Consider the following 24,176-nt stretch of genomic DNA (forward strand, 5'->3'; position numbering starts at 1 on the left):
TTAAGAAGAAATCAAAACAAAATTTGTTGTGCAGTTGCAGCTGTGGCCAGAGTGGAGTGGAAACATGTGAGAACAACTCTGCAGGCACCAAGGTCAGTGCAGTAGAAGGGACAGGAGGCGCTCCAGGCACCGGAGCCCACATTCCTCTGCGGGCCATGGTGCAGTCCAGGGTGAAGCAGCTGTGCCCATGCAGGCCCACATGGATGCAGAGATCCACCCACAGCCAGTGGAGGAGCCCCACACTGGAGCAGGCAGATACCTTGGAGGAGGCTGTGATCCTGTGGGAGGCCTGCGGAGAGAGGGCCCCTGCTGCCAGGCTGGAGCAGCCTGTCCTTCGAGGACTGCACCCCATGGAAGAATGACCCATGTTGCAGCCATTTTGGGAGATTTGTTGCCCGTGGGATGGACTCGCATTGCAGCAGTTTGGAGGGAACTGCTGCTGATGAGATGGAGCCACGTTGCAGAACTCTCAGTGAACTGTTTCCCGTGGGAGGGACCCTGCAGTGCAGCAGGGGAAGGACTCCTCTCCCTGAGCAGCAGGAGAAGCCACGGGTGATAAACTGACCATAACACCCATTCCCTGTCTCCTTGAGCCAGCTGGGTAGGAGGTAGAGCTCACAAGGAGGGAGGGGTGGAGGGTAGGTGGTTTTTTAAGGACTTACTTTACTTCTCTTTATCCTCACTGATTTGTTCGTAGTAAGTTCATTTCATATCTCTTAAGTTGCGCCTGTTTTGCCCATGATGGTATTTGCTGAGGGATCTCTCCCAGTCCTTAGCTCAACCCATGAACCATTAGCTAAATTTTCTCTCCTCTGTCCAGCTGCAAAGGGGAGTGAGTAAGCAGTTCATGGGTGGGCCTTTCAACAGTGGTATGTTTGATTGTTTAACCCTCTATTTAACACTGATATATTATTTCCTCCTGAGAAAGAAAGGAATTCTTTAGCCTAGAAAAAGATGATTCTGGAGCAGTGAAAGTAAGCTGGCATATAGCAGGAAAGCCAGTTGTAACTATATGACCCTTGTGCTCAGGTCTCAGGTGGAGACAACCATGGAAAACACAGTGTCCCTCTCTGCCTGCCAGGAAGTCATTCACTAGCCAGGGAGGCATTTCACACCTCTCCAGTACACCACAGGCACAACCCGGCCAGGAGCTCAGTGCCACTTGCAATGGGGATGAGACCCAGTAAGAGACATTTTATCCTCCAGCATTTTGTACCTACACACAACATCCTATGCTCATTACGTCTTCAGTGTGCTCTTCACTTACAGCATCAAATTTCAAATCTCACTGCAGGATGGGGGGTGATTTCAACACGAATGCCTGTGGTAAAACTTACTTATTGGCAGAAAGGAATTTATAAACAAGTTAGGGTATTCTTCATCTGATTTATGCTGAGATATCCCAGACACCTCAGGTAGAAGTAAATTCAGATGGACATATATTTTCACTCTGCAAGTAATGTCCAAATTTCACAGGGGCATAAAACCCCACATATTTCTATATAATAAGTGGAAAATTCCTTCCTCCATCTGAAATAATTTAAAGAATGGGTGTGTGCCTATCCTTCTTTCTCATTTGATGGAGTTGATAGCGCTGCTGTAGTGCTGGTGATTTAAGCATAAAAGAAGCATTATAATTTTGCATTTCTTCCCTCCAGTAATCTTTCAGAACATGGCTCTGGGTTAAGAAATAAAATTAGTGGAATTACAGACTAGCTTATTGGTACAACAGCAAGAAACCAATTTAGATTAGATTAGGCTAGGTTAGGTTAGGTTAGGGTAAGGTAGGTTAGGTTGCACTAGGCCGGGCTGTGCTGGGCTGGGCTGAGAGTCAGGGCAAATGCAGCGCAAGTATTTGGGCATAAAAACTTCTTTCTCGGGAAGTGCAGTGGTGTTCCTGCTTAGTGCTACATACGGTGACGTCGTGGGGTGGGGTAAGAGGAAAGAGGAGGGGTGATCTCCCAACAAACAGCTGTTGCAGCTGCAGAGAGGAAAAAGGAGAAAGCTCAGGAGCAGCAGCAGCAATCCGACCCCTGCAACAGGTAATATTTCTTGAGTGCTGGTGACACAGACTGCTCAAATGCAAAAAGGAGAGGGGAAAAAACAGGGGGTGGCATGTGGGAGAAAAGTACAGCAGCTGTACTCAGCAGCTCTCTTCTTCCTGAACTACAGGGCTTGCAGCTTGTCAGGGGTAGGAAGGGGAAGACACAGAAGTTCAGACCAACATGACTTAATGTGACTTAGAAGGAAACTATGTCAGCAGAGGGAATTTTCTAGCAGATCTTGCCTGCTAAGGGAAAAAAAAAAAAAAAAAGGAACATTGCTCTCTGGTTTCAGTGTGGCGGCTGGTTCCTCATGTGTGGTCAGCCAGCACAGGCACATGGGAAGGCGGCGAAGCACAGGAGTCCTGAGGGGCAGGAAAGTGCACTGTGCACACAGGCCTGGGTGGGATCCTCCATGTGGGACAACCCTGAGAGCAACCTGAGTGTGGCCTTCGTCCTGTCACCCTGCAGGGGACACACAGATGGGGCAAGGGCTGGCCTGATCTGGGTGCCTCTGCTGTGCTATCACCTTAGCTCATGGGCAAGCATGGTCCTGACCATCCTTCAGACACTGAGGACACCTACCTTTTAGTTTGCCTTGGATGATAGTTACCAAAGAGACACACTGAAGACCTTTATGATAAAAATAATAAAATGCAACAGTTACACTTTGTGAAATTTCTGCCCAAGGAAATACATCAGGCTTTGCAACTAAAATGATAAAATCTTTGCTCTGTATGCTAGTTCTGACGTTTCTTACATTTCATCTAGTTTTCCGGGTTTTGAGCCCACAGAGAAAGCAGATAAGTTTTCTGCTAAGCAAGGTTGATATTACATATGATAAGTGCATCCCTAGCATTTCAATGTATTTGGCATAAAATCAGCCATAGTAAATAAGGTGAAACTGACAATTAAAACAGCAGACAGCAAGTGCAGCCTTCTGGGTCCATGTCTCCTGCAAGAGCTATGTTTGTTTCTTTTTCCTGTCATCAGTGTAGGCAGATTACTGAAATGTGCTGTGACCACCCTCCCCCGCCCCCAGCAATGCCTTCAAATGAAAGAAACTTGAATGCATTAAATCAAATCACATTACAAGGGAAAGATGAGGCAGCAGGTCAGGCACTACGGTGGCCAAATGAAGTTTGGAAGACTAGCCAGCAAGTCTGAGACAGGCTCAGGGACTGAACCCCAGGAACCTAACCTGGTGGATAGTCCGTGTTTTGTCTGCAGCAGTGCTGCAGAAGCAGGTTCTGGGAGTGAAATGTGGAGTCATCCCTGCTGTGAACTGATGGGAGCATGGGATCTAAATAAAGACCATCTCTTCTGCCCTTCATATTTCACATAGAAACAGATGCCTGAATTTTGTCTTGTGACACAGAGCTGTTCGGACAAGGAAATAGGTTATCTTTGGCCTGCTTCTGTTTCCGTAGGTAAAGAGGTCAGCTTTTGGATGAGAAGGACCTTGGTGAAAAGTTACATTTCAGCTTCCCTTTTATCACACTGAAATCACCTTTCAGTGTCTTCAGATTTCTTTGCTTCTGTGAAGACCTTTTGTTTGGTCTTAGGTACCTTTTGTGAGGGGATTAACAAAGAAGGCTGAAAAAGTGTGATGCAATCTCAGATCAGGGCTATTTCTTCACAGTGGAGAGTTTCAGCAGGGGAGGGAACTGTGCCGCTAGCAGCTCTGGGGCCAGGGTCTGTCTGCCATGTAACACCAGCATGCTGCCCAGCACCACATCCCTACACTCCTTGGGGAACATGGGGCCCTCCATTAATGTCAACAGTCTGTACACATTTCAGCAATCACTGACTGATATATTTTAAAGATGATGTGTTCTAGTGTGCAACAGCTCCCACACTGCCAAAACACTAATGTGAGGCTGTGTTTACAAACGTTACTCCCTGTTTAGTCAAGATTAAGTACCTTAAGAACTGCAAAAACAACAGTTTTCTAGCCAGCCAATGTAGGAAGAGTTTGGAAAATACAACCAAATCACTGAAGGACAGGCTCTGAGGGTGACAGACAACTGTAGCGAACTAAACTTCAGAAGAGAGAAGCCATATGCTCAGCCTGCATCCAGTGCAAAGCCCACACAGTAGTATCAGACCAAAAGAGTGGTGGAGCTGCTGACTGGAAAGTTTCAAGATTTTCATGTCTGTTCTTGTAACTTCCATACAAAAATACCTTGATGGATAGGTATCAAGGTAACAACCAGTAACAAGGCTGTTTCTTAACACAGAGCAATGTTCTTAATTTTTTGTCTTTTTATAATATGCAGTTTCCCAACTTCTTACCACAAGATGGAACAAAGTGTCATTGAGTAATAAAACAGATGGAATTTGGTTTAAATATTAATTGATCTCACTGAACTTTAGTTCCATTCAGCTGTATCCTACTTTTCCCAAAAGGAAGGTATATATGGAATAGATTCCTTTGTTTTGGGTCCTTATATGTCATATTTTTACAGTATCAAAGAACAAGAATGTCTTTTGGGAAATATTTTATTCCCACAAATCTTTTGTGCTTATAGAAGTGATGATGTGAATAGCTGTCATCCTACATAACTGGAAGAGAGAAAGACAAGCACTTTCATGGCCTCCCTGCAATTTACCTACAATAAAAATTTAGAAGATCAGTTTATCTAGATAAATTTAAATAATTCTGTAAGTATTGTTACTTGTGGTCCAATGCTAGGAATGAAGGATAGGCATTCATCAAATTTAGATATTTTTGAACAGAGAAATTTATTCCATTTGTTAATGTATAGATACAAATGAAATGATGGTTTTTGGCAGAGACATACCACAAGAACACACAGGATCAAGGCACAACTTGAAGAGAATACTACTTACTAGGGCAAGAAATTAATAGGTCCAACACAGGAGATAAATTCTAGTACAAAATTAACAAATTAATTTCCTAAAAAATAGTTTTACAGCTGTAGGACAGGTAAACCTCTCTTTTCAGACTAGACCAGAAGAAAATACATTTATGGGAAATTAGGTATATCCAGAGCTTATGAAGTTTTGCAAAAAGTCAGATTGTCCATGAAAATTAGGTTAGAATAGCTGCAAAAGTTAGTCTTCTTCCACAGGAGATTTTGTTTATTAAATGCAACTTGAATCCAGAAGTTAATGGAGTATCTTTGTTTAGATACTTCTTCCTCTGGAGGCACAAATTTCCCTTTATGGCCACAGATCACCCTAATGATTGGTGGGAACTCTGAAAATTTTTATGAGCATATCCTAAATATAGCAAGAAAGGGAGCCTTTAATCCATTAGAAAGAGTTCTGTTCTGGGACCTCCAAGAGACACACATACTGATTAGTTTATATTTCATAGAATCAAGGAATGATATGGGTTGGAAGGGACATTGAGAATTTTTAAGTTCCATTCAGCTTCCTCTAGTTCCAACAGCCTTGCCATGGGCAGGGACACTTTCTACTAGTCCAGGTTGCTCAGAACACCATCCTTCTTTTGGCCTTGGACACTTCCAGGAATGGGGCATCCACAGCTTCTCTGGGGAACCTGTGCCTCACCACCTTCACAGTAAAGACTCTTTCCTTAATATCTAATTTCACCCTGCCCTCTTTCAGTCTAAAGCCATTCTCCCTTGTCCTGTCACTACATGCTGTTATAAAAAGTCTACATCTTGTTAAGTTTGCTTCAGGTACTGGAGGGCCACAATTAGTTCATCCTGAAACCTTCTCCAGGCTGAACAATCCCAATTATCTCAGCCTTTCCTTACAGAAGAAGTGCTCCATCCCTCTGATCATCTTGCTCTCGTGCTCTGGTCCTCCTCTGGACTCACTCCAAGAGATTGATGTCCTTCCTGTGCTGGGACCCCAGAGCTGATGCAGCCCTGCAGGTGGGGTCTCAGCAGAGCAGAGCAGAGGGGCAGAATCCCCTCCCTGGCCCTGCTGCCCACGCTGCTTTGGATGCAGCCCAGGACACCTCTGGCTGTCTGGGCTGGGAGTGCCCATGGCTGGGTCATGTCCAGCCTCTCATCCCCCAGCACACCCAGTCCTTCTTGGCAGGGCTGCTCTCAATTTCAGCTCTTTTCCTTTGATTTATTGACATGTCCAAAGAGGGTGCAATTTCTTACAATGTTGTTTTAAGTCATTCAGTTTCTTATTTTCACTTCCCACAGCTTTACCATGAACATGTATCTGTTTGTGTATGACTTAGTGCAGTTCTGTGGACATTCTTGGATATTTACAAATATGATCATCAGGTTCGTGACATTTGGAAAAGGTAAGGCTCCTTCTCTATTTTCCTTGGACATTTTAAGCGGCAGTGACAGACACACAGAAATACCACATTAGAGATAAAGTTAAGATTATGAACATGTATATGTCCAATACCAGGGACTATAATTCAATCAGAAAGGCACCCGATTAAAAAGGCTGAACAAATTACTTGTGCCTGTCTTCTACCCTTGTCACACTGGGAATGCAGCTCTTGTTTTGCTAATGAACTTTAATATTCACTGGCATGCTAGTAACATTTGAATAAGACATAAATCTTAATGACTAGGTCCAGTCATTATGGCAAATATTAATCTTACTGAAGCCACCAGGAGAGAATATCTTTGTGGTTATCACACATGACTCTCTATCTCCTAAAACATTACAATATATTTATTTTTCTGTTGCCTGGGGTTATGACACAAAAATAGAAAACTAGTGACTGGAAATTTAAAATTACTTATAGTCGTAGGCATATAAAATGCCTACTTTTTGGACTACTTCTTTTCAGCAGTGCAGATACAGGCAGGAACTCAACATTTTTTAGTGTTTAGAAATTCTTTCTGCATTTCCTCAACATTTTCTCCTATTTAGAAATACCCTAAAGCAGTATCTCTAAACCAACACATCCTGCACAGTGTTTGCCCATGCTTTAAGTACAGGGAATTTAACTCTTCTCTCAGCTTCCCGCCTCTGTGTCAGAGCCACACACACACGGAGCGGATTGCCTCCTCCACTCCCTGAAGCTCTTCTTCTGCTACCCAGAAGTTTGGTACAGTGTGAACTTTATTTCCAGTGATGATAGCATAAAAGCAAACCCAGTAGTTGCTCCAGACTTTAACTATATAACCATCCTCTAATCTTCCTCTTAATTTTGCCTTTAGATTCACTGGCTGACACATTTCACTCCATAGGACTTGTAATGCGCCTTTGCCAGTTGTTATCTGTATTGGAGATCCTACACATCCTCATTGGCATTGACAAAAGCCGTCTCCTCCCCAGGTTTTTGCAGGTAAGTTTGTTCTCAAAGCTCTCCTTTCATGACCGACACACATCAGCCATGGCTGCCCCTGGGGACAAGCCCAGGCTGAGCTACCCAGAATGTTGCATCTGCACCCTTCCCAGGCAGCCTGGTTTCCTGGTAGTTTCCTAACTGCAGGAATTGCTTCCTTAGAAGTGGGCTGGTTGGGAAAGGACTCTCCTGTCAAATTTTTTCGAGTGAAACTGAATAGCAAGTACCCCATGCTTGGTCCCCAGCATGGACCCAGAAAATGTCCAGATCAGTGGCCATGAGCAGAAGTGGGTCAGTGGCCAATTGCAGTAACCAGATTAAGCTTCAGGTAGGCTTGGTCCTTTCAAGTTTCTCTCTTCATAATCTGCCAGCATCCCTGTAGTCCACCCAAAGTTATCTTCCCCTCCTTCCAGGGGTGATGCACTCTCTTCTTTTTCCCTGACTTCCAGTAAGTTCTCTGTTTAACCAAGCTGATCTTTTTCCCTAGTAGTTTGTCATATGTTCAGCTGAAGGCAGAAAACCAGCCAAAACATCACATGCTATAGCAGAAAGAAATATGGTACTCTGATGATTTCCTTGCCATGCTATTTTTTTTTCCTTTTGGGTGCTAATATCAGGTTTTGTTATTTTTTTTTCTTAATGCATTGGAAAAAGGTAAATAATTACTTGAATTTACTTTCAAACCTTTCAGTCCTTAGTATTTGAGTAATGGTGAACCTCATATTTCTCTCAGCAGTCAGAAGGCAGAAGACCAAGGGTAGTTAGTTGTGTTTTTAGTTTTCTGGATAGCCCATTTTTGTCAAATGATGTATTCATGGGTAAAACTGTCCCTCTTTTCAAGTCTTCATTAACTGTCTAAATAACTAATTAACTAATTGACTAATACAGATCTCTGTTCTTTACACTGCTCCCTAATTATGGTAGCAAATCCATCAAAATGTAAAGAACTGCTTTTCCTTGCCTAAATCCACAGGCTTTGATGCTAATCTAGGGGAGAAAGAAGACTCCTATCCAGTATGACCTGTAACAAATCTCACATGTCTTGGAAAGAAGAGCACCCTGCTCTTAAGTCATTAAAGCAAGCCTTGTCCTGACAGAGTTTACACATTCCCCAGCCCTGACATAGTCTGTTTCTTTCCTTGCCAGACTTACACAAGGCAGAGATCAGGGAGGCCTGCACAAACACTATTCTCTTTTGCCACAAATGACATTAGTATGAAACGGATATTCTGAGCAAGAAAACAGTGACCTTTCTGGGGCAGTACAGTTTGTGCAGTGCTGTCCTGGAAAACATGGAGAGGCGGCTCAGGGAACCATATGTCACTGTGACTCTCAGTGTTCACCTCACACCAAATACAGTTTTGGATCCTTACTTGGTTCTTTCCCCAACTGCACTCTCACCATGAACAACTCTCTTCCCTTGATGTTAGCAGCAGACTCATGCTGTCCAAACAAGATACATAAGGTCTTTGGGGGAGACTTTGCTGTCTTGTGGGTTACCCTCTTTTGCGGAGAGTGTAGGTGAAGCAGCTGTGTGCCACCACTAATCCCACATGCCTCGTCACACTTCACTGCCTCTTAGGAAGGAAAAAAAGGTACATTTTCCACAATGAACTAGGGAAGGACAGTTGGTTAAGAGATGTTTATCTTGCTACAGCTTACTAGACTGTTGCACAGTCCAGGCACTGATAAAGGTGCAGGAATTTGAGAGGGGCTGCCTGATTCTGTGCTCCCACCACCTATTCCAACTGAGAGCTTAAAACATACCCCTGTCTGCATCCCTCATTAATAGGCACATGCATGCCTATCCACAGTGAAGTTCACTTGGGGTGATTACTAGGATGGGAGAACAGCTGGCTCAGGCAATGTCAGGGAAGCACATGGGTGGAGGTATAAATTAACATTGAATAAAACAAGCTGTGAAAGGGCCTCGTGGTGGCAGGTTGTTCTGTAGGCAAATACAAGATGTAAATGAATCCTTGAGTGAAAGATTTCTGCCTGTTGTATTTGTTGTGGTTTAGTGGCATTTAAGAAAAACACCTTGAGATACATGATACGGATAGTGGAAAAACAAACTCGGAGTCTTCTGGAAAAACTCATTGAGGGACAAAGTCTCAGGCCACCAGGCATCTGAAAAGAGCAAGGCAGGTCAAGGCCAACTCACATCATGAAAGAAAGATGAGTCCTATGTGATGGATGTGCTGGGGTAAGGTGAGGCAGGGAATGGTCACAAAGCTGGTGCAAAGGGACATCTCTCAGGCCATTTACACCTTAAATAATTGGAGGAAGGCAGGAGAACATGCCATGTCATTATCGCCACCCAAACAGAAGGTAATGAAATGTGTTAGTCTGGCTAGGGAGTAAAGGCTGAAAGGACTTGTACCATAGCAAGGAGTCTAAGAAAAGACTGGTGTTTTTGTGAAACAAAGAGCAGTTCTTCATCCTGTGCAAACAGATTGGATTTACCAAACCAAAAGCAATGTACTATGGTTTTGTGATAAAGACACTTTTTAAAACTTTTTAAATATTTAGTGTCACTTTTCTCGCTTTCTTTTGTTGTATTTTTGTTAATATACACTAAATTGAAGAACTATAAAAGCATTTCAGGTTCATTATGAAATTGCATGGTCATGGTTATTAAAAATGGAAGTGAATGTGCTATTTTCTCTAGCCAAATTTGCTCTGTTTCACTTACTTGATTAAAAAACTCAATCTGCCTTCTATCTGACAGAAACTTCAATCACCCCACAGAACCTGCTGTATCCTATGAGAGGTCATTGTCAGAAAAGGAAGGTAATTCCAATTTGATTTTAAAGAAGGAATGAAAACTGAAAACATTGTATTTATGCTTGGTGATATGTCAGCTCATACTTCCTTTATATGAATGTGAAAATGTAGGACTTGTAGTTTTGTGCTTTTTTTTTTTTATTTAAAGCATGAGAATAGTTACAGAGAATATCACATCTTCATCCATGCAAGGACAGATGATCCATACAGGAAATGATCCACAGCTGAGCAGCAGCACATGCATTTTATCTACGTGTGTATATGTGTGTGTATTTATAAATGTATATGACTCCATGTATATATGCATACAGGTATGTGTGTATATATATCAGTACAATATCAAAACATACTACTTTTCTCCAAGAAACACCCTGCCTCTTCACTTGCAGAAAATGTTCCCAGCCTTTGACTAACCTCTGCATTTACCTTTGATCTGTGTGGGTTACCTAAAGCTAGGAGTACTATGAAAGGAAAGAGAATAAAGGCAAGCAGGCAGGCGACCTGCTGATGCATGCAGAGAAGGAGGTAGGATGCCACTGTCTGTCCTCACAGGGATATCAAAATTGTCCTGAGCAGCCAGCTCTGTGTCCTGCCCCACAGATGTGCTCCAGACCAAGGCCACATCCTTCCAGCCTTAGTGTCTGGTGGCTGCTTTGTGCAGCTCATTGCTTGCCAGATGAGACCACAGTCTAACAGGAACAAAATACCTCAAGATGACCAGTTTGTGCCATGTCCAATTTCCTGTTCTTGCAGGTGCTTAACATACTTTATAGTTTGATTACTGGGTCCCTTCATGTGTAATTAGCAAAGCTGCGTGCCTCCATTGCTCCCCTTCCCCACTATGAATCTCTGATGGAGGAAATCTGCTGAACCCCAGGTAGGTGGTTATCACTGCATCATGTTTCTGCTTGTATCCTGGGGAGAGAAGAAAATCCATAGCTTCTTCCAGATTATAAGGCTGAATTGTGGGTCTCTGTAGTCATTCTGTCACTGGCCAGCACACATCTGTTTGAAACTGGAGTTTGAAATGGTAACTATCTTTCTGCTGCTTGTCCTTTCTTTCACTAAAATGGGGTAGGATCACAATCATTTACCCCATGCTGTTTTCTAGCACATTTCCTCCTAGCCATTTTTTGAAAAGTGAGTGACCATTTGGAAAATCTTCCAGCTCTGACATCTAAGAACATGTCCATCTTTTCACTATCATGAGAAGTCCTTGGTCTCTACCTGTGGCAAATCCCTGAAATAGCTCTTGTATTAAAAAGTGCAGAACTCTTCGCTCCACATCTCAAGTCTGATTTTAGGGTCAGTAACAAAATGCCCACATCACCAATGCTTCATTCTTTACTACTCTGCATCTAACAATTTTAACTCAGATCCTATTTTATCTGTTCTCTCCAGCACACAATTCCATCCAGTGCTCACAAGGCTTTTACCTTTGTTTTGATTCCTTCTTGTGATGGTCGCCCTACCGTGTTTCTTGTATCTCTGTTCTATCTGGTTTCAGATCTGCATCAGTACTTGCAGTTCCCCCATGTTTTTGCCATGTACCTCAAGTATCAGTGTACAAACACAGGGCATATTACCTCTCACTTTCTGTTTCCTGACCCATCTGTACAGAAGTCTGCCAATATCTGACCTTTTTAAAAATCAGTTCCTCAGTTAGGGACCTATGGGATCAGCAGCACAAGATGACAGTCACAGGAGGGTGAGAAACAGGAAAACCACTTTTAGCTTTTGTGGCCTCTCAGTGCTTTCCAAGGTGAGGAACCAGATCCCTGGGGGATAGACATGCTCTCTTTCTGTATGAAAAATTGCTCTGACGTAATTTTGCTGAATAGTGAAGGCTGCTTTATCTGACAGATGTGGTTTGCGAAAAAAGAAAGCTCGTGGCCAGAATGGTCCATGCAGGAACCTGTAAATATTACTTAGCAAAACTACCACAAAAACTTGCTTAGAGGCAAAATTCTTACTTTGTTTAAGGCAGGAGTCTGGGGAAACCAATGAAGAATAATAATGCTTTAAAAAACAGCCTTGGTATTCCATTTTAATTTTGTAACTTTTAACTGACTTGACATCATAACTTGTGAAATCATTACAACTAAAATGCCTTATGGAAGACATGGCATTGGGTAAAAAAATCCAATCTCATTAAGCTACATCAGTTCATACAAATTGCTTAGGTGCATGTTTTCTGCTTCAACACTTTCAAATAGAGTGTAAATCAGAATTGTTACTGTTCTGGGACAGCTTGGCAACTCTTGGAGTACTGATTAATCTACTTTACAGGGCAGGGCATGGATACTGTTAGAAAAGTTGTCAGGAAAGCTGCAAAAAGACGCATTTAAAAAAAATTTCTTGAATTTTAATATTACCAAAGTATTTGTTTTAAGCTGGAGACACTGCCTGTTTAATCCACTTTATCTTTTCATTTGTGGGTTGGATAAAGTTCAACCACTAGAAAAATGCTAGGACATAAATACTATGGCAATCATTCACGTAAGTGATAAGCTTAAACCCACTTCCCGTAACCAAGAATAAGATGGAAAGAAAGATAAGGAATTCTACTTTTCCTCCTTCTTTCTGCAAATCTTACATGAAAGAGATTCCTTTGGACACAGATTTCCAAGATATGAGGAGCAGATCTGGGAGTGTAAGATTAGTAGTTTCTGGCATATGCTTCCCCTCAAGAAGCGCCCTCTGTATCCTACTGCCTCCCACACAGCCTACAAGCAAGGAAGCTTATCCCTGCCAGCCCTCCAGGTAGTCAAGCGCAGCAGGAGTAGTCCTTGCTTCCATGACCTCCCTGGGCTCACCCACAGGTTTCCTTGGCTACAAACACAAGTCATCCCAAGCTGGCAAGCCAGCTTCCACATGTACCATAACAGGTCTTTGATGCTACAGCCAGCAGTGTCCACTTCTCTTTGCTGAAGAACCTTGAACAAAAGCAGGCCATGAAACAAAATATTCACTGCTGATTTTGTGTAAAGAAGACTGTATCCATTTGTGGCCTCCTTTTTTGCCAAAATGCCACAGAAATAACAGTTAGAGAAGGTGCTAACTGAATTCAAAGTTTTCTTTTCTTTTCAGATCACTGAGAGAATAATTATTTTATTTGTCGTGATCAACAGTCAGGAAGAAGTTCAAGGGAAATATGTCGTCTGTGTTTTATTTTTCCTTTGGAATTTATTGGATGTGGTCAGGTAAGGAGTCACATCAAAACCATGAGGGGAAAGCAGGTTATTCTTGCCAGCTGAACTGTACCCCCATTGTGCAGCAGGCTCATTTAATTGTTTCAAAATTGGCAAAGTGTATTATCCATTTTTATATAAAAAATTTTACGTTATCTAATGATTTTTACAAAAATGCACATGGTTAAGACGCAGAGTAATTTACAGATGTAAAATAGAGTAATGCATTAGCAGACTGCATTAACATTTGTAGTTCAGAGGCTTTGATGTTTTAAACAAAAATTTAGAAGGCAATCACAACTACCTTCTGGAGAAAGCAATTCCTGAAATGATCCTGGTTGCCATTACCATCCTGTTGCTTTATTATTTTATTTTTTATCCACTTTGATCCAACATTGACAGCACAGTAAGGCAGCACCAGCAGAACTTCTTACAAAGGCAGAAAGACTATTCTGGTTAATTGCACTGTGCTTTCCAAAAAGTTAAGAGCTCCTACTCCTGCTGCAGGAGACTTGGAGTTTTGGTGTAGTAGGGTATATATCACACCACAAGAACAACACATACTTCTCATATGTAATGTAAGCCTCTATGCACCTCAGTTTGTAGACTCAGAGCATGTATATACAGAATTAAGAAGCATTTTAAGAAGACACAGCTCTCACAGCAACCCATGTATCACAGCAAAACTTTTCTTCCCAATAAAATGCCTTTCTGCTAATTTAGATATATTGCTTAGGGCACTGACTGAAGAATATGTTTTTAGGCAGCAAAAGAAACTTACGTTATAAAAGAGATCTGAAACAGGAAAGTGTCAGAGAGAATTAATAAAGATTTTAAGTCAGCTTCAGAGTATTTCTAAATACATTTTAATAGGTTGCTGCTTGTATTAATTATTTTGATTATAGTTCCCTCCCATCTCTTCTTGAAGTTCGTAAAACTAAAACAGTAGAACCTAATCTGAAAGGGTTCAGTGCAGCTGGAGAAATGCCAACAGTATAAACAATATTGGCTGTGAAGTCTTGTCAGTGCATAATAGCACCATTGATCAATCATTAGTTTCTACCCTTGCTAAAGAGCAGAGTTAAACACCACAGCAGTAACAGAAGTTGTTTAACAGGAAAGCTCCTGTGGTCTATAGCAGCAAATTACCAATTCAAATAAACCATAGTACAACTCATACACATTTAGAATTCTTACCTGATTTATCTTATAGCATCCATGACATGTCCTAGTATCTCAAAGAAGTATTCATGTCTAAAAGTGCATAGGCATCTCTCCCATCCCTTAGCCAACTACTCTTGAAGTATTAAAAGTTTTTTCACATAAAGTTTCAGGGACATAAATTTCTCTGAAGGACTATTTATTATACATCATGGCTAGTGATATACTGAAAGCAAGTTGTGATCTTTCCTGTTTATACCATAACAGCCCATGGAAATGTATAGAGAGGGAGTAGCTGTTTCCTTTTTGCATTGTGTTGAGATTCAGCCTTAAGAACAACAATAATAAAAAATAGAGACAATCCTGAGGTTGCAGAGGGCAACCTTGAGAGACAAGGGTCCATTTTCAATGGTACACTCTTCTACAGTCCAGGTGTGATGCAGAATTAATCAAATTAATCAATAAAAAGGGAATACAAGTGTGTTTAACACTAGTTTTATCTGTCAGAAAGTCTAGCAAGCTCACAGTGCAAAAAGTCTTTCAGCTGACCAAAAATGCAATCAGACCTGTTTCTCCAGCGTTTGGAGAGCTGCTGTACCACTTTAAGATCAAACCAAGATCAGTTCACCTTTGGAGACTGAAGTACTAAGTATTCTGTTCTCCCAATAAGCAACAGTAGCAGCCACTGTAAAAATAAAATGCTGCAGTACACTGGTGAGCAACTGCTTTTTTGGACCTACTACCCCTGCTGAGGTCCAGGAGAGGGACAGATGTACTACTGGTTATGTACCTGCAACTGCCTTCTTGTTTAACCTTCTCCAGCAGTGATTCAGCTAGCTCAGCTGAATAAATCAGCTCAGTCATAAATCAGGATTGTCTCAGTCCCAAGCAACAGTGATATTTTGCCTGCCCCTCTCAGTTGCAACACCCCCATTTGAAATCCATTTTCTGATGGACCAGTATGAATTGGTTTCTGATAGAACTTTTTGTCTAGAAGGCTGTATTGCTGACTGCCTGCTCTAGGGGGTAGCACCACAGGTAAATCTTCTGAAAAACTGAACCATCTACTTTCAGGCATTGGAGTCTGAACAAAAACTGTTGCTGGCTCTGAAATTTACTTTAACAGCTTCAAGCTCTTCTGCAATTCCTTTGAATTTTCCAATAGTGTATCTTAATTCTAAAGACATTATCATTTCCTCTGAGCCTATCTCCTTTCCTCTTATTGCAGGTACACTTACAATATGCTGGCAAGGATGGGCATATACTACCTACCACTAACATGGCTCAACTTCTCATTGTGCATCCCACTTTATCCCCTTTCAGTTCTGGCTAAAGGTAAGGAGTTGGGAAGGGTACCAACCACTTGCTTCCTTAATATTCTTCAGTAAAATATGATCACTTCAATTGCCGTCTGTTTTTAACATAGTTCCTCATAAGTTGCCAAAGCTGTCATAAATGTTCATGTATCTTCATATTGACCTCTATGTCACTTCTGCCTCTCTTTTCTGTTATTTTTTCTTTAGTAGGGACTATCTGGGGTTTGGGGTTGTGTGTCTGGTAGGTTTTAGGAGTTTTTTGTTTGCTTGGTGTTAAGTTTTTAAAAATCTGGGAGAATGTTCTTTTTGTCTAAGTAAAGCAGAAAGATACCCTCATAAAAGACATATGGACTCCTCCCTTCCAGACTGAGTATATTAGACAGCAAGTTCCAAAGCTTCTCCCCCGTTGAGGCTGACCTTACTGGCTCAGGCCATACTTATCAGGTTATCATACTTACACTGAGAACTCTGCTCACTGAGAACACAGTGAAAAGTTTCTGACAGAACTTGTTAGTGAATAGGATATATTTATTAATTCTAGTATTTAGAGCAGTTATTCTAGTATTTAGAGCCCCAAACCTACAAAACTGAACTCAAGGAGAAAACATGCATATGTATATGAATGCATATATGTATAAAACATATATATATATATATATATATATATATATATATATATATAAAATTTGAAAGGTAACTCACTTGTTCATTAAGCTTTTGATGATCTTCTGCTTCCTTTAGACTAAGAATTTACCATTTTTTACAGGATTTGCAATTTGTGTATCACTGCCTTATTTTGAATCCTTTGGCACATACTCCATCAAGCTACCATTTCCATTCACCTTCTCAATCTATTTCCCCTATGTTCTGAAAATGTACCTGCTAGTGCTCTTTGCAGGTAAGTATCTCATGTTCCTGAGAGCTGGGTCTCAACATAACTGGGATGCCCTTGCAACAAAAAATCAAATCTGTAGTGGGCCTTTCACAAACTCTAACTCTCTCTGCTACATCTCCTGCAGATGACTAGCATCACTACCTGTTTTGATTTCCAGTATCTTTCAAATACAAATAGTTAAATATGCAAGATACACCATGCCTGTGGTGCATTAAAACACAAACCTATAGAAGTTGTTTCAGTGATGCTAGCCTTACAGCTATTCAGTGAAACTTGCTTTTTTGTTTTTGTTTTTTTTTTTTAATCAATACCCATTTGATCATACACTGGTTCTGTGCAACTGTTCCTCACTCCTAGCTGGGATGAAAAATTATATCTAAATTAAAACTTTTACAGCATTATTATTTAAAGGGATGAAAAAACAAAGCCACTCCAAAACTTGCATGTGAACAGATGCCTTCTCCTTCTCATCAAAACACTTTGGAAAAATTTCAACTGAATTAAGCTACATCATACAGAAGTCTTTGGTCTGTCATGGCTTTAATGTGAATTTGAAGGATCTCATCTTTATGATGGAGTGTTCTGTTCCTATGTACATGGAAGGAACTGTGTAAGGTTGCCAGATGAAGGCTCTTACAGTTCCTTCTAAATAAATTGTAGACAGTTTGAATTCTACTCCTTTGTTCTTACACTGTTTTGTGTTTTGATTCAGGTATGTGCTTTATCATCCGGAACCTCTTCTCTGAGAGAATGGCACACCTAGGGACAGGCAACATCAAAAACAAAAGAAGCTAAGTTAATATTTTGTTTGGAAGGACAAAATACGTTTCTAGGGGATTGCTGCACATCATAGTTAAAAACAAACTGGAAAGATTTCTCAATGCAAAACTCCTCTTTGCTTGAACTTTATCTGGCTGTGCAGAATTTTCAGAAAAGGCAGATCTCTTGAATGCACCTCAAAAATACAGCAGCTTTTGAAAACTTTTGAATGTTTTGACTTCAAGTGACCAGAGTTTTTTTAATTAATGGGTTTTTTTCTAATAGATATTACAGAATTCTGAAAAAATTGAAGCATGCCACAACTCACAGCCACACCCTTATTTCAGTGTTAGTTCTTATCTATAGCTACAGATATTCTGTAATGACAATATCATTTATTCTGTAATGACAATATCATTTAATCTGTAAGATTGCTTTATACTAGGCCAGCCTGTATATACCTCACATATGAATGATAAATTGGCTGGAACTGGAATCTCTCAAGGAGTAGAAGTCAGAACCTTTGCAACTTAGAGACTAACATGCTGATTAACCCAGGCGTTCACTAAGGATTCTTCACATTCTGGTCCCATCCTTCAGTTATCAAAAGACGGTTCCAGAAAATGCAGCTAAATCAGAAAGGCAAGTGTTAAGGTACTTATCTACTGTATATTCAAGGGGATGTTTAAGAGTCAGAAATAAACATTTGTAATCATGTGTTTGGCATGTCACTTTCTTCCCCCACAATGATTTTCTTCCATGCTGAACAGCAGACAGATATGTGCAAAAGAAGGGTGATGTAGTCAGGTCAAATAATATGTTGTTCCTAAAAGGGAACTGAATGACTGTCAAAAGCCATGTGCAAAATTCTAGGCATTTTACTCAATTGTATTGCTCCTCATACTTCTCTAGGATAAACTGTGAGAGTGCAACTAGAACATAGGCTTTTCAAAGGTTGTCAGTGAGGAATATACACAGCAACCCAGTGGATTATACAGGCAAGAATAGCCAAATAATTCCTTAAAGACTGGCAGGAGCTTTTCTGATGTTTCATCTGTATTGATTATCACTTACATTTTAATTCAAGCATGTTAGGGAAAAAAGGGGTTTTTTTTTTTTTGAGGCTATTTTTTTAGCTGACTGAAAACTGTGGGAAGGGAGCCTAGTTAATAGGAGTAGGAGAAAAAGTAATATTTAAAGAGAAACTAAATACTGTTAAAAGATGAAGAGGCTTTTGCCTGTATGACTTCTCCAACCATGCAGCCTAAGAGGCTCTGTAAGGAAACAGAGAAGGTAAATTAATTTGTTACGAAAGGTCACCTGCTATAATTTCTATTTATTTAATACATGTGGCAGACAATGCCTGCAGACTATTTTCACCACCACATATTTACAGACCATAAGGAACAAGATCATGCTTAGAATAGTATAGTGTCAGCCCTGGATTAGTTTTTTTCAAACCACTGCAAACAGAAATGGAACTTAGTAGAGAAACAGGAGTCTTTTTACTTTGGGCTTCTGTCTGACCCAAACTGATTCAAGTGTGAACAGTGTTAAGAAACATATAGAGCAGCTGAGTAAGATGACAATTTTGAAGACAGCCAGAGTAAGTCCATATTAAACCACTATATAGCTTGCTAAAGTTGAACATGAACATTTTTTCCTTGGAAATTCAATCCAACATGCCAGAAACAGCTGGTTTCAGCCAGTTCTAAAATTGAGCCACTGCAGTACACTGCTGTGCCAAACAGCAAGGATGACGGCATGGCATCTCTCTGAAAACTTAAGAAAATGTAAGAAATGTCACACAGCAGCTGCCAGAAAGAAAAGTAAAAAAAAGGTAAGAGAAACAGCTCTGTACATTGACACCAAGGTCAGTGGAGAAGTAGAGGAAGAACTACTCTAGGCACGGCAGCAGATTCCTCTGTAGGCCATGAAGAAGGCCATGGTGGACCAGGTTGTCCCTCTGCAACCCATGGAGAAACGCACAAGAAGGATATCCACACGGCAGCCTGTGGAGGACCCCAGGCTGGGGCAGGTGGCTGTGCCCTGAGGGAAGCTGCAGCCCATGGAGAGCCCACACAAGCAAAGAAGGAAGTGTGGCCCATTAAGTACCCCTGCTGAGGTAGTCTTTTTCTAGTGGACTGTACCCCATGGAAAGGACCTATGCTAGAGCAGTGCTTGAAGAGCTGCAGCTTGTGAGAAGAAACCATGAAGGACTGTGCCCCATGGGAAGGACCCCATGCTGTATCAGAGCAACAGTGAGAAGACAAACAAGCAGCAGAGATTAAGATTTATTACCTAAATGCAATCCCCACAACCACCTTATACTGCCTGCGGAGGGAGTAGGTAGAAAATGCAGGAATGAAGGAGTAAAGTGAACCTAGGAAGAAGGGAGGCATGGGGGGAGGTGATTTTAATTTTGCCTTTTTTTCTTTCCATCCTACTCTATTTTTAATTGGCAATAAATTTTTCTTCCACAAGTTGAATCTGTTTTTGTGACAGTGAATAGTAAATGGTCACTGTGTCTTTATCTTGACCCATGAACTTTCTCATCCTATTTTCTCCCTGTCCTGTTGAGGAGGAGGAGGGAGATTGAATGTTCTTCCCTGTTGAGGAGATGGGGCTGAATGGACATCTGGAAGCCAGCTGAGGTCAAACCTATCACAGATAAAACCATGTTTATTGCTTTATGTTAAAAAAGTTGTGTCTTGAGTCTTACAGCTGGGTAAAAGGCTGGAATAGGAAAAGGATTCTTTAAAATTCACTATGGAGAGGTCTCCCCAGTGTAAACCTCATGAAAAAGGCATGGAGCTCATGACAGAAGACTTCCCCACCTCCTTTTGGTACAGAGGTAACTTGGGGCAGGCAGTTAAGAGACTGAGGCAGTCAGCCTTCCATGTGTGACCACAAAAGACCACTGTAACTTCAGCTCCAATGCCTCATCTAAGTTCCTGGAAAAGCTAAGAACTGGGCAGGCAAAAAGATGTTTGAGACAATGGCTTTTATGACAATGAGTTGTACTTCAGTGATTGTAGCCTCTTAGGAAGGGATGGGATCCACCTGTCTAAAAAGGGTATGAGAAACTCTTGCAGCAGACTGGCGAGTTTGGTGAGATGGGCTTTAAACTGTACGACTTGGCTGAGGTCCAAAGTGGCAATTCTCATGCCATTGCTTCTTCCTGGGTAGTGGGCCATGCCAACCAGAGTAAGCTTGGCTGCCTGAAGATGAGAGTCTTAGGGCTAACCACATCGAGAGTGTATATGGCTATGGGGAATCCTCTTACACTCCTCCTAGGAAACCTGGATGCTCAACTGCCTCCCTGAGCTGCCTGTACACAAACGCACAGAGCACAGGGAATAAACAAGAAAAACAGCAATCTATGTGTGGTCACAGAGTCATGCTCTCACTGCAATTTCGGAGACATGGTGGGATAGCTCACCACTGGAATGTTGTCATGGATTCCTCTGTACGTTTTAGAAAGGACAGGTCAGCGAGGTGAGGTGGTGGAGCTGGTCTTTATGTGAAAGAGCATCAAGCTCTGCCCAGGGACAGACAAGGAGTTGAGAGCTTATGGGTAAAAATTAAGGGACAGCCTAAAATGTGTGACACTGTTATGGGTGTTTACTACAGGCCACCTGACTTGGACAAGGAAGTTGATGAGGCCTTCTATGGGCAACTGGAGATGGGCCTTGAGATCATGGGCCCTGGTCCTCCTCTGAGAATTCAACAATCCTGATAACTGTTGGAGGCACAATGTGGCTCAGCACACAGTCCAGGAAGTTCCTGCAGATACTGAAAGAGAACTTATTAATGCAAGTGGTGGAGGAGCCAATGAGGAGAAGTGTGTTGCCCTCAAGAGGACCTTTCCCACTCCAATAATTCTGTGATTCTCTGAACTTAAATCTTTGTACCTTGAGATACCAGCACTCCCAGATCTCTTTATATAGGGCTGTTGTCCAGTGACTCCTCTACCCATTTAGACTTGTATCAGGAACCTTATACCTGTACCAGACACAGAATCCACCATTTTAACTTGTTAAATTTCATGCCAATAATCATAGTCAAATCCTCAACTATCCACCTCTTTCTGCAAGGTCTCTTGTCCCTCAAAAGTGAACAGCAACTTTCAAGTTTAGTATTACCAGCGAACGTTGTGCATTCAACTCCTGCCTCCATGGATAAATACTTTGAACTGAACTGGCCCTAGATTTGAAACCTGAGGAACACTGCAGATGACTGTCAGCTCCCTGCACTACAACTCTTTGTAGTACCCCCTTCTGCCAGTTCTTTAACCAGCGCACCATGAACCCACTCATCTCACCACTGAACAGCTTGTTCAGACAGATATTTTAAGGGACAGTATCAAAAGCTTCACTAGGTGGGTGGCTCTGTCATAGAAGAGTACCATAGAAGAGTAACATAGGTGAGTTACTCAGGGCTTTCCCTTCGCAAACTCATGTTGACTGTGCTTGATGGTTGTATTGTTCTTTAAATGCCTTTCAGTAGTATCCAGTGATACTATTGATCTTGGTAAATTTTCCCTGGTAATGAAGTTAACACGTCTGCAGTTGTCTGTGTCTTTTCTTGCACCCTTCTGGTAAACTGGATTAATGTTGGCCAGCTTCTGATCAGCAGGGATCCCCCCAGACTCCCAAGAGATAGCTCCTCCAGTGCTCTGGGATGAATCCCATCAGGCTGCACGGACTTACAAAGATGAAATTGATAAACCTGCTCATTTACAGTTTCAGTGTCCAGAAATGGAACGTCACTGCTACTTTTTGTTCTCTAACTGAGAGGACAGGTCAGACCAATAGGTATCAACGTTATTGACTGGTGCAAAAGCATTATAATGCCTCTGCCTTTTCCTCATCATTTTTTCAGGTTGACTACCTTCATTAAGAATTGGTTGAGTATTTTCCTTAGATCTCCTCTTGCTCTAAACGTACACAGAATTTCTTTTCAGATTTTCTTTTTTTTTTTAATCTGACCCAACACTGGCCAGTTTCAACTCTGAGCTTTGGACTTTTGTGTTTTCTCCCTACACATGGGAACCACAGCTCTGAAATCATCCTGTGAGGCCTGACCTCTCTTACAGAGATCATTCTTTTCTTTATGAGTTCCAAGAGGAGTTCCCTGTTCAGCCAAGCTCCTCTTCTGCCCTTCTTGCTTGACTTTTGGCATAGTGCACTGTGCTTCCTCCTGTGCTTCTAAAAGGTTGCTCTTAAAAATGGACCAGCACTCATGGATCTCTAAGCCCTGAAAATCAGATTCCCAGAGGACTGCTAACTAGCTTCCTGAGCAGCTTAAGGTTTTCTATTCTGAAATCTAGGATAGCAACTCTAACTTGCATCTCATTTACACCAAAAAATTTAAACTCCTCATTTAAACTCCAGATTACTGTGGCCAAAACAGCCATCTAAAAATCCTATCTTCTCCTTCCCTATTCAAAAGCAGCAAGTTGGGGATGGGGAGGGGCAGGGGGAGAGTTGGGGGGACATCTTTGCTAGTTGTCTCAATGAATACTTGTGGCAAGAAATTATCTTCAACATACTTCTAGAATTTCTGAGACTTCCTTGTCACAGTTGCCTGGCATTTCCAGTTGATGTCCAGGAAACTGAAATTTTCCATAAGAACAAGGGCTACTGGTCCAGAGATTTCTCCCCATTGCCCATAGATTAAATAATCACTGCTAGCATTGTGACTGAGTGAACAGCAGTAGACATCTACAGTGACATCTGCTTTGTTTTCCATCTCCCTAATTCTCACTCAGGGGCTTTCAACCACATTATTCCTATCTGCAAGGAATGACAGTAAAAACTGTGCCTTTCAATGCAACTCCTTTGCCTTGCCTGCCTTGCCTATTCCCTCCTACAGCCCTGCAGCCTATAGCTCTGCATGCCAGCACTCCATGGAACTCATTCTATCAAGTTTTACTACTCCCAATCTCATACCTTTGTGAGCTGACAAACAGCCAACATCCAACATAAATCTCCCCTGACACAACTTCAGGCCATTCCCTCAGGTCCTGTCACTGGTCACCACAGAGAAGAGCTCAGTACCTGCCCCTCCTCTTCCCCTCACAAGGAAGTTGTAATGGCAGTGAGGGCTCTCTGTCTCCTCTTCTCCAGGGCGAACAGACCAAGTGACCAAGAAGTCAGAGGAGAATTTCTTGAACAGAGGAAACGTTATCAGTCCTGAAAATAAGATAATTCCTCTAGATGTATGGAAATATAATTTCCTGATCAAAAATCAACAATGCTCTTACCAGTACTGTTTTGAAAGATATGAGGGCACAGTGCCCAATTATATTCAGTTAATTTTTGTCTACTTCAGCAAGGAGGATGGCTAAATATAAAATCTCTTTAAATACCTGTCTTGGCAAGATTGCAAAGTGAAAAAGTCTCTATTCCTTCAGAAAGAAAAAAGTAATAAATAAGTAGTAGGGGCTAATCTACTTAAGATGATAAATATGGAAAGGAGTTGCTATATTGTCCCTTTTCCCTAGAGGCAGAGGAAAAACTCTCATTATGTGCAGAGAAGTGTCAAGGAGACAAGAACAGTTACAAGTGGAAAGAAAATGGCAACTGTCCTGGAGCTGCCGATACAACAGCCATCAGGATCATCAACTCATTTCTTTATAAAGCAATCTTTATAAAGCCACTACAAACTTGACATGCATACCACCCCTCTTCAGAAAGCCTGCTCACACTATATAGTCATAATGTGTTGTCATTACTGCACAAGAACATTGTGTTTTTTCTA

At 41.6% G+C, this 24,176-nt stretch overlaps 1 protein-coding gene across 1 annotated transcript; it reads left to right on the top strand.

Annotated features, from left to right (window-relative positions):
• The first annotated feature begins 1,951 nt into the window (after positions 1-1,951).
• Positions 1,952-24,132, top strand: HACD4 (3-hydroxyacyl-CoA dehydratase 4). The gene is made up of 7 exons (XM_038123657.1): positions 1,952-2,042; positions 6,194-6,297; positions 7,175-7,302; positions 13,180-13,292; positions 15,670-15,776; positions 16,524-16,655; positions 17,365-24,132. Exons 2-7 carry the CDS (start codon positions 6,201-6,203, stop codon positions 17,445-17,447), a joined length of 660 nt encoding a protein of 219 aa, XP_037979585.1. The 5' UTR covers positions 1,952-2,042; positions 6,194-6,200; the 3' UTR covers positions 17,448-24,132.
• Positions 24,133-24,176: the final 44 nt, after the last annotated feature.

This window comes from Motacilla alba, chromosome Z (genome assembly GCF_015832195.1).
Source record: "Motacilla alba alba isolate MOTALB_02 chromosome Z, Motacilla_alba_V1.0_pri, whole genome shotgun sequence".
NCBI lineage: Eukaryota > Metazoa > Chordata > Aves > Passeriformes > Motacillidae > Motacilla > Motacilla alba.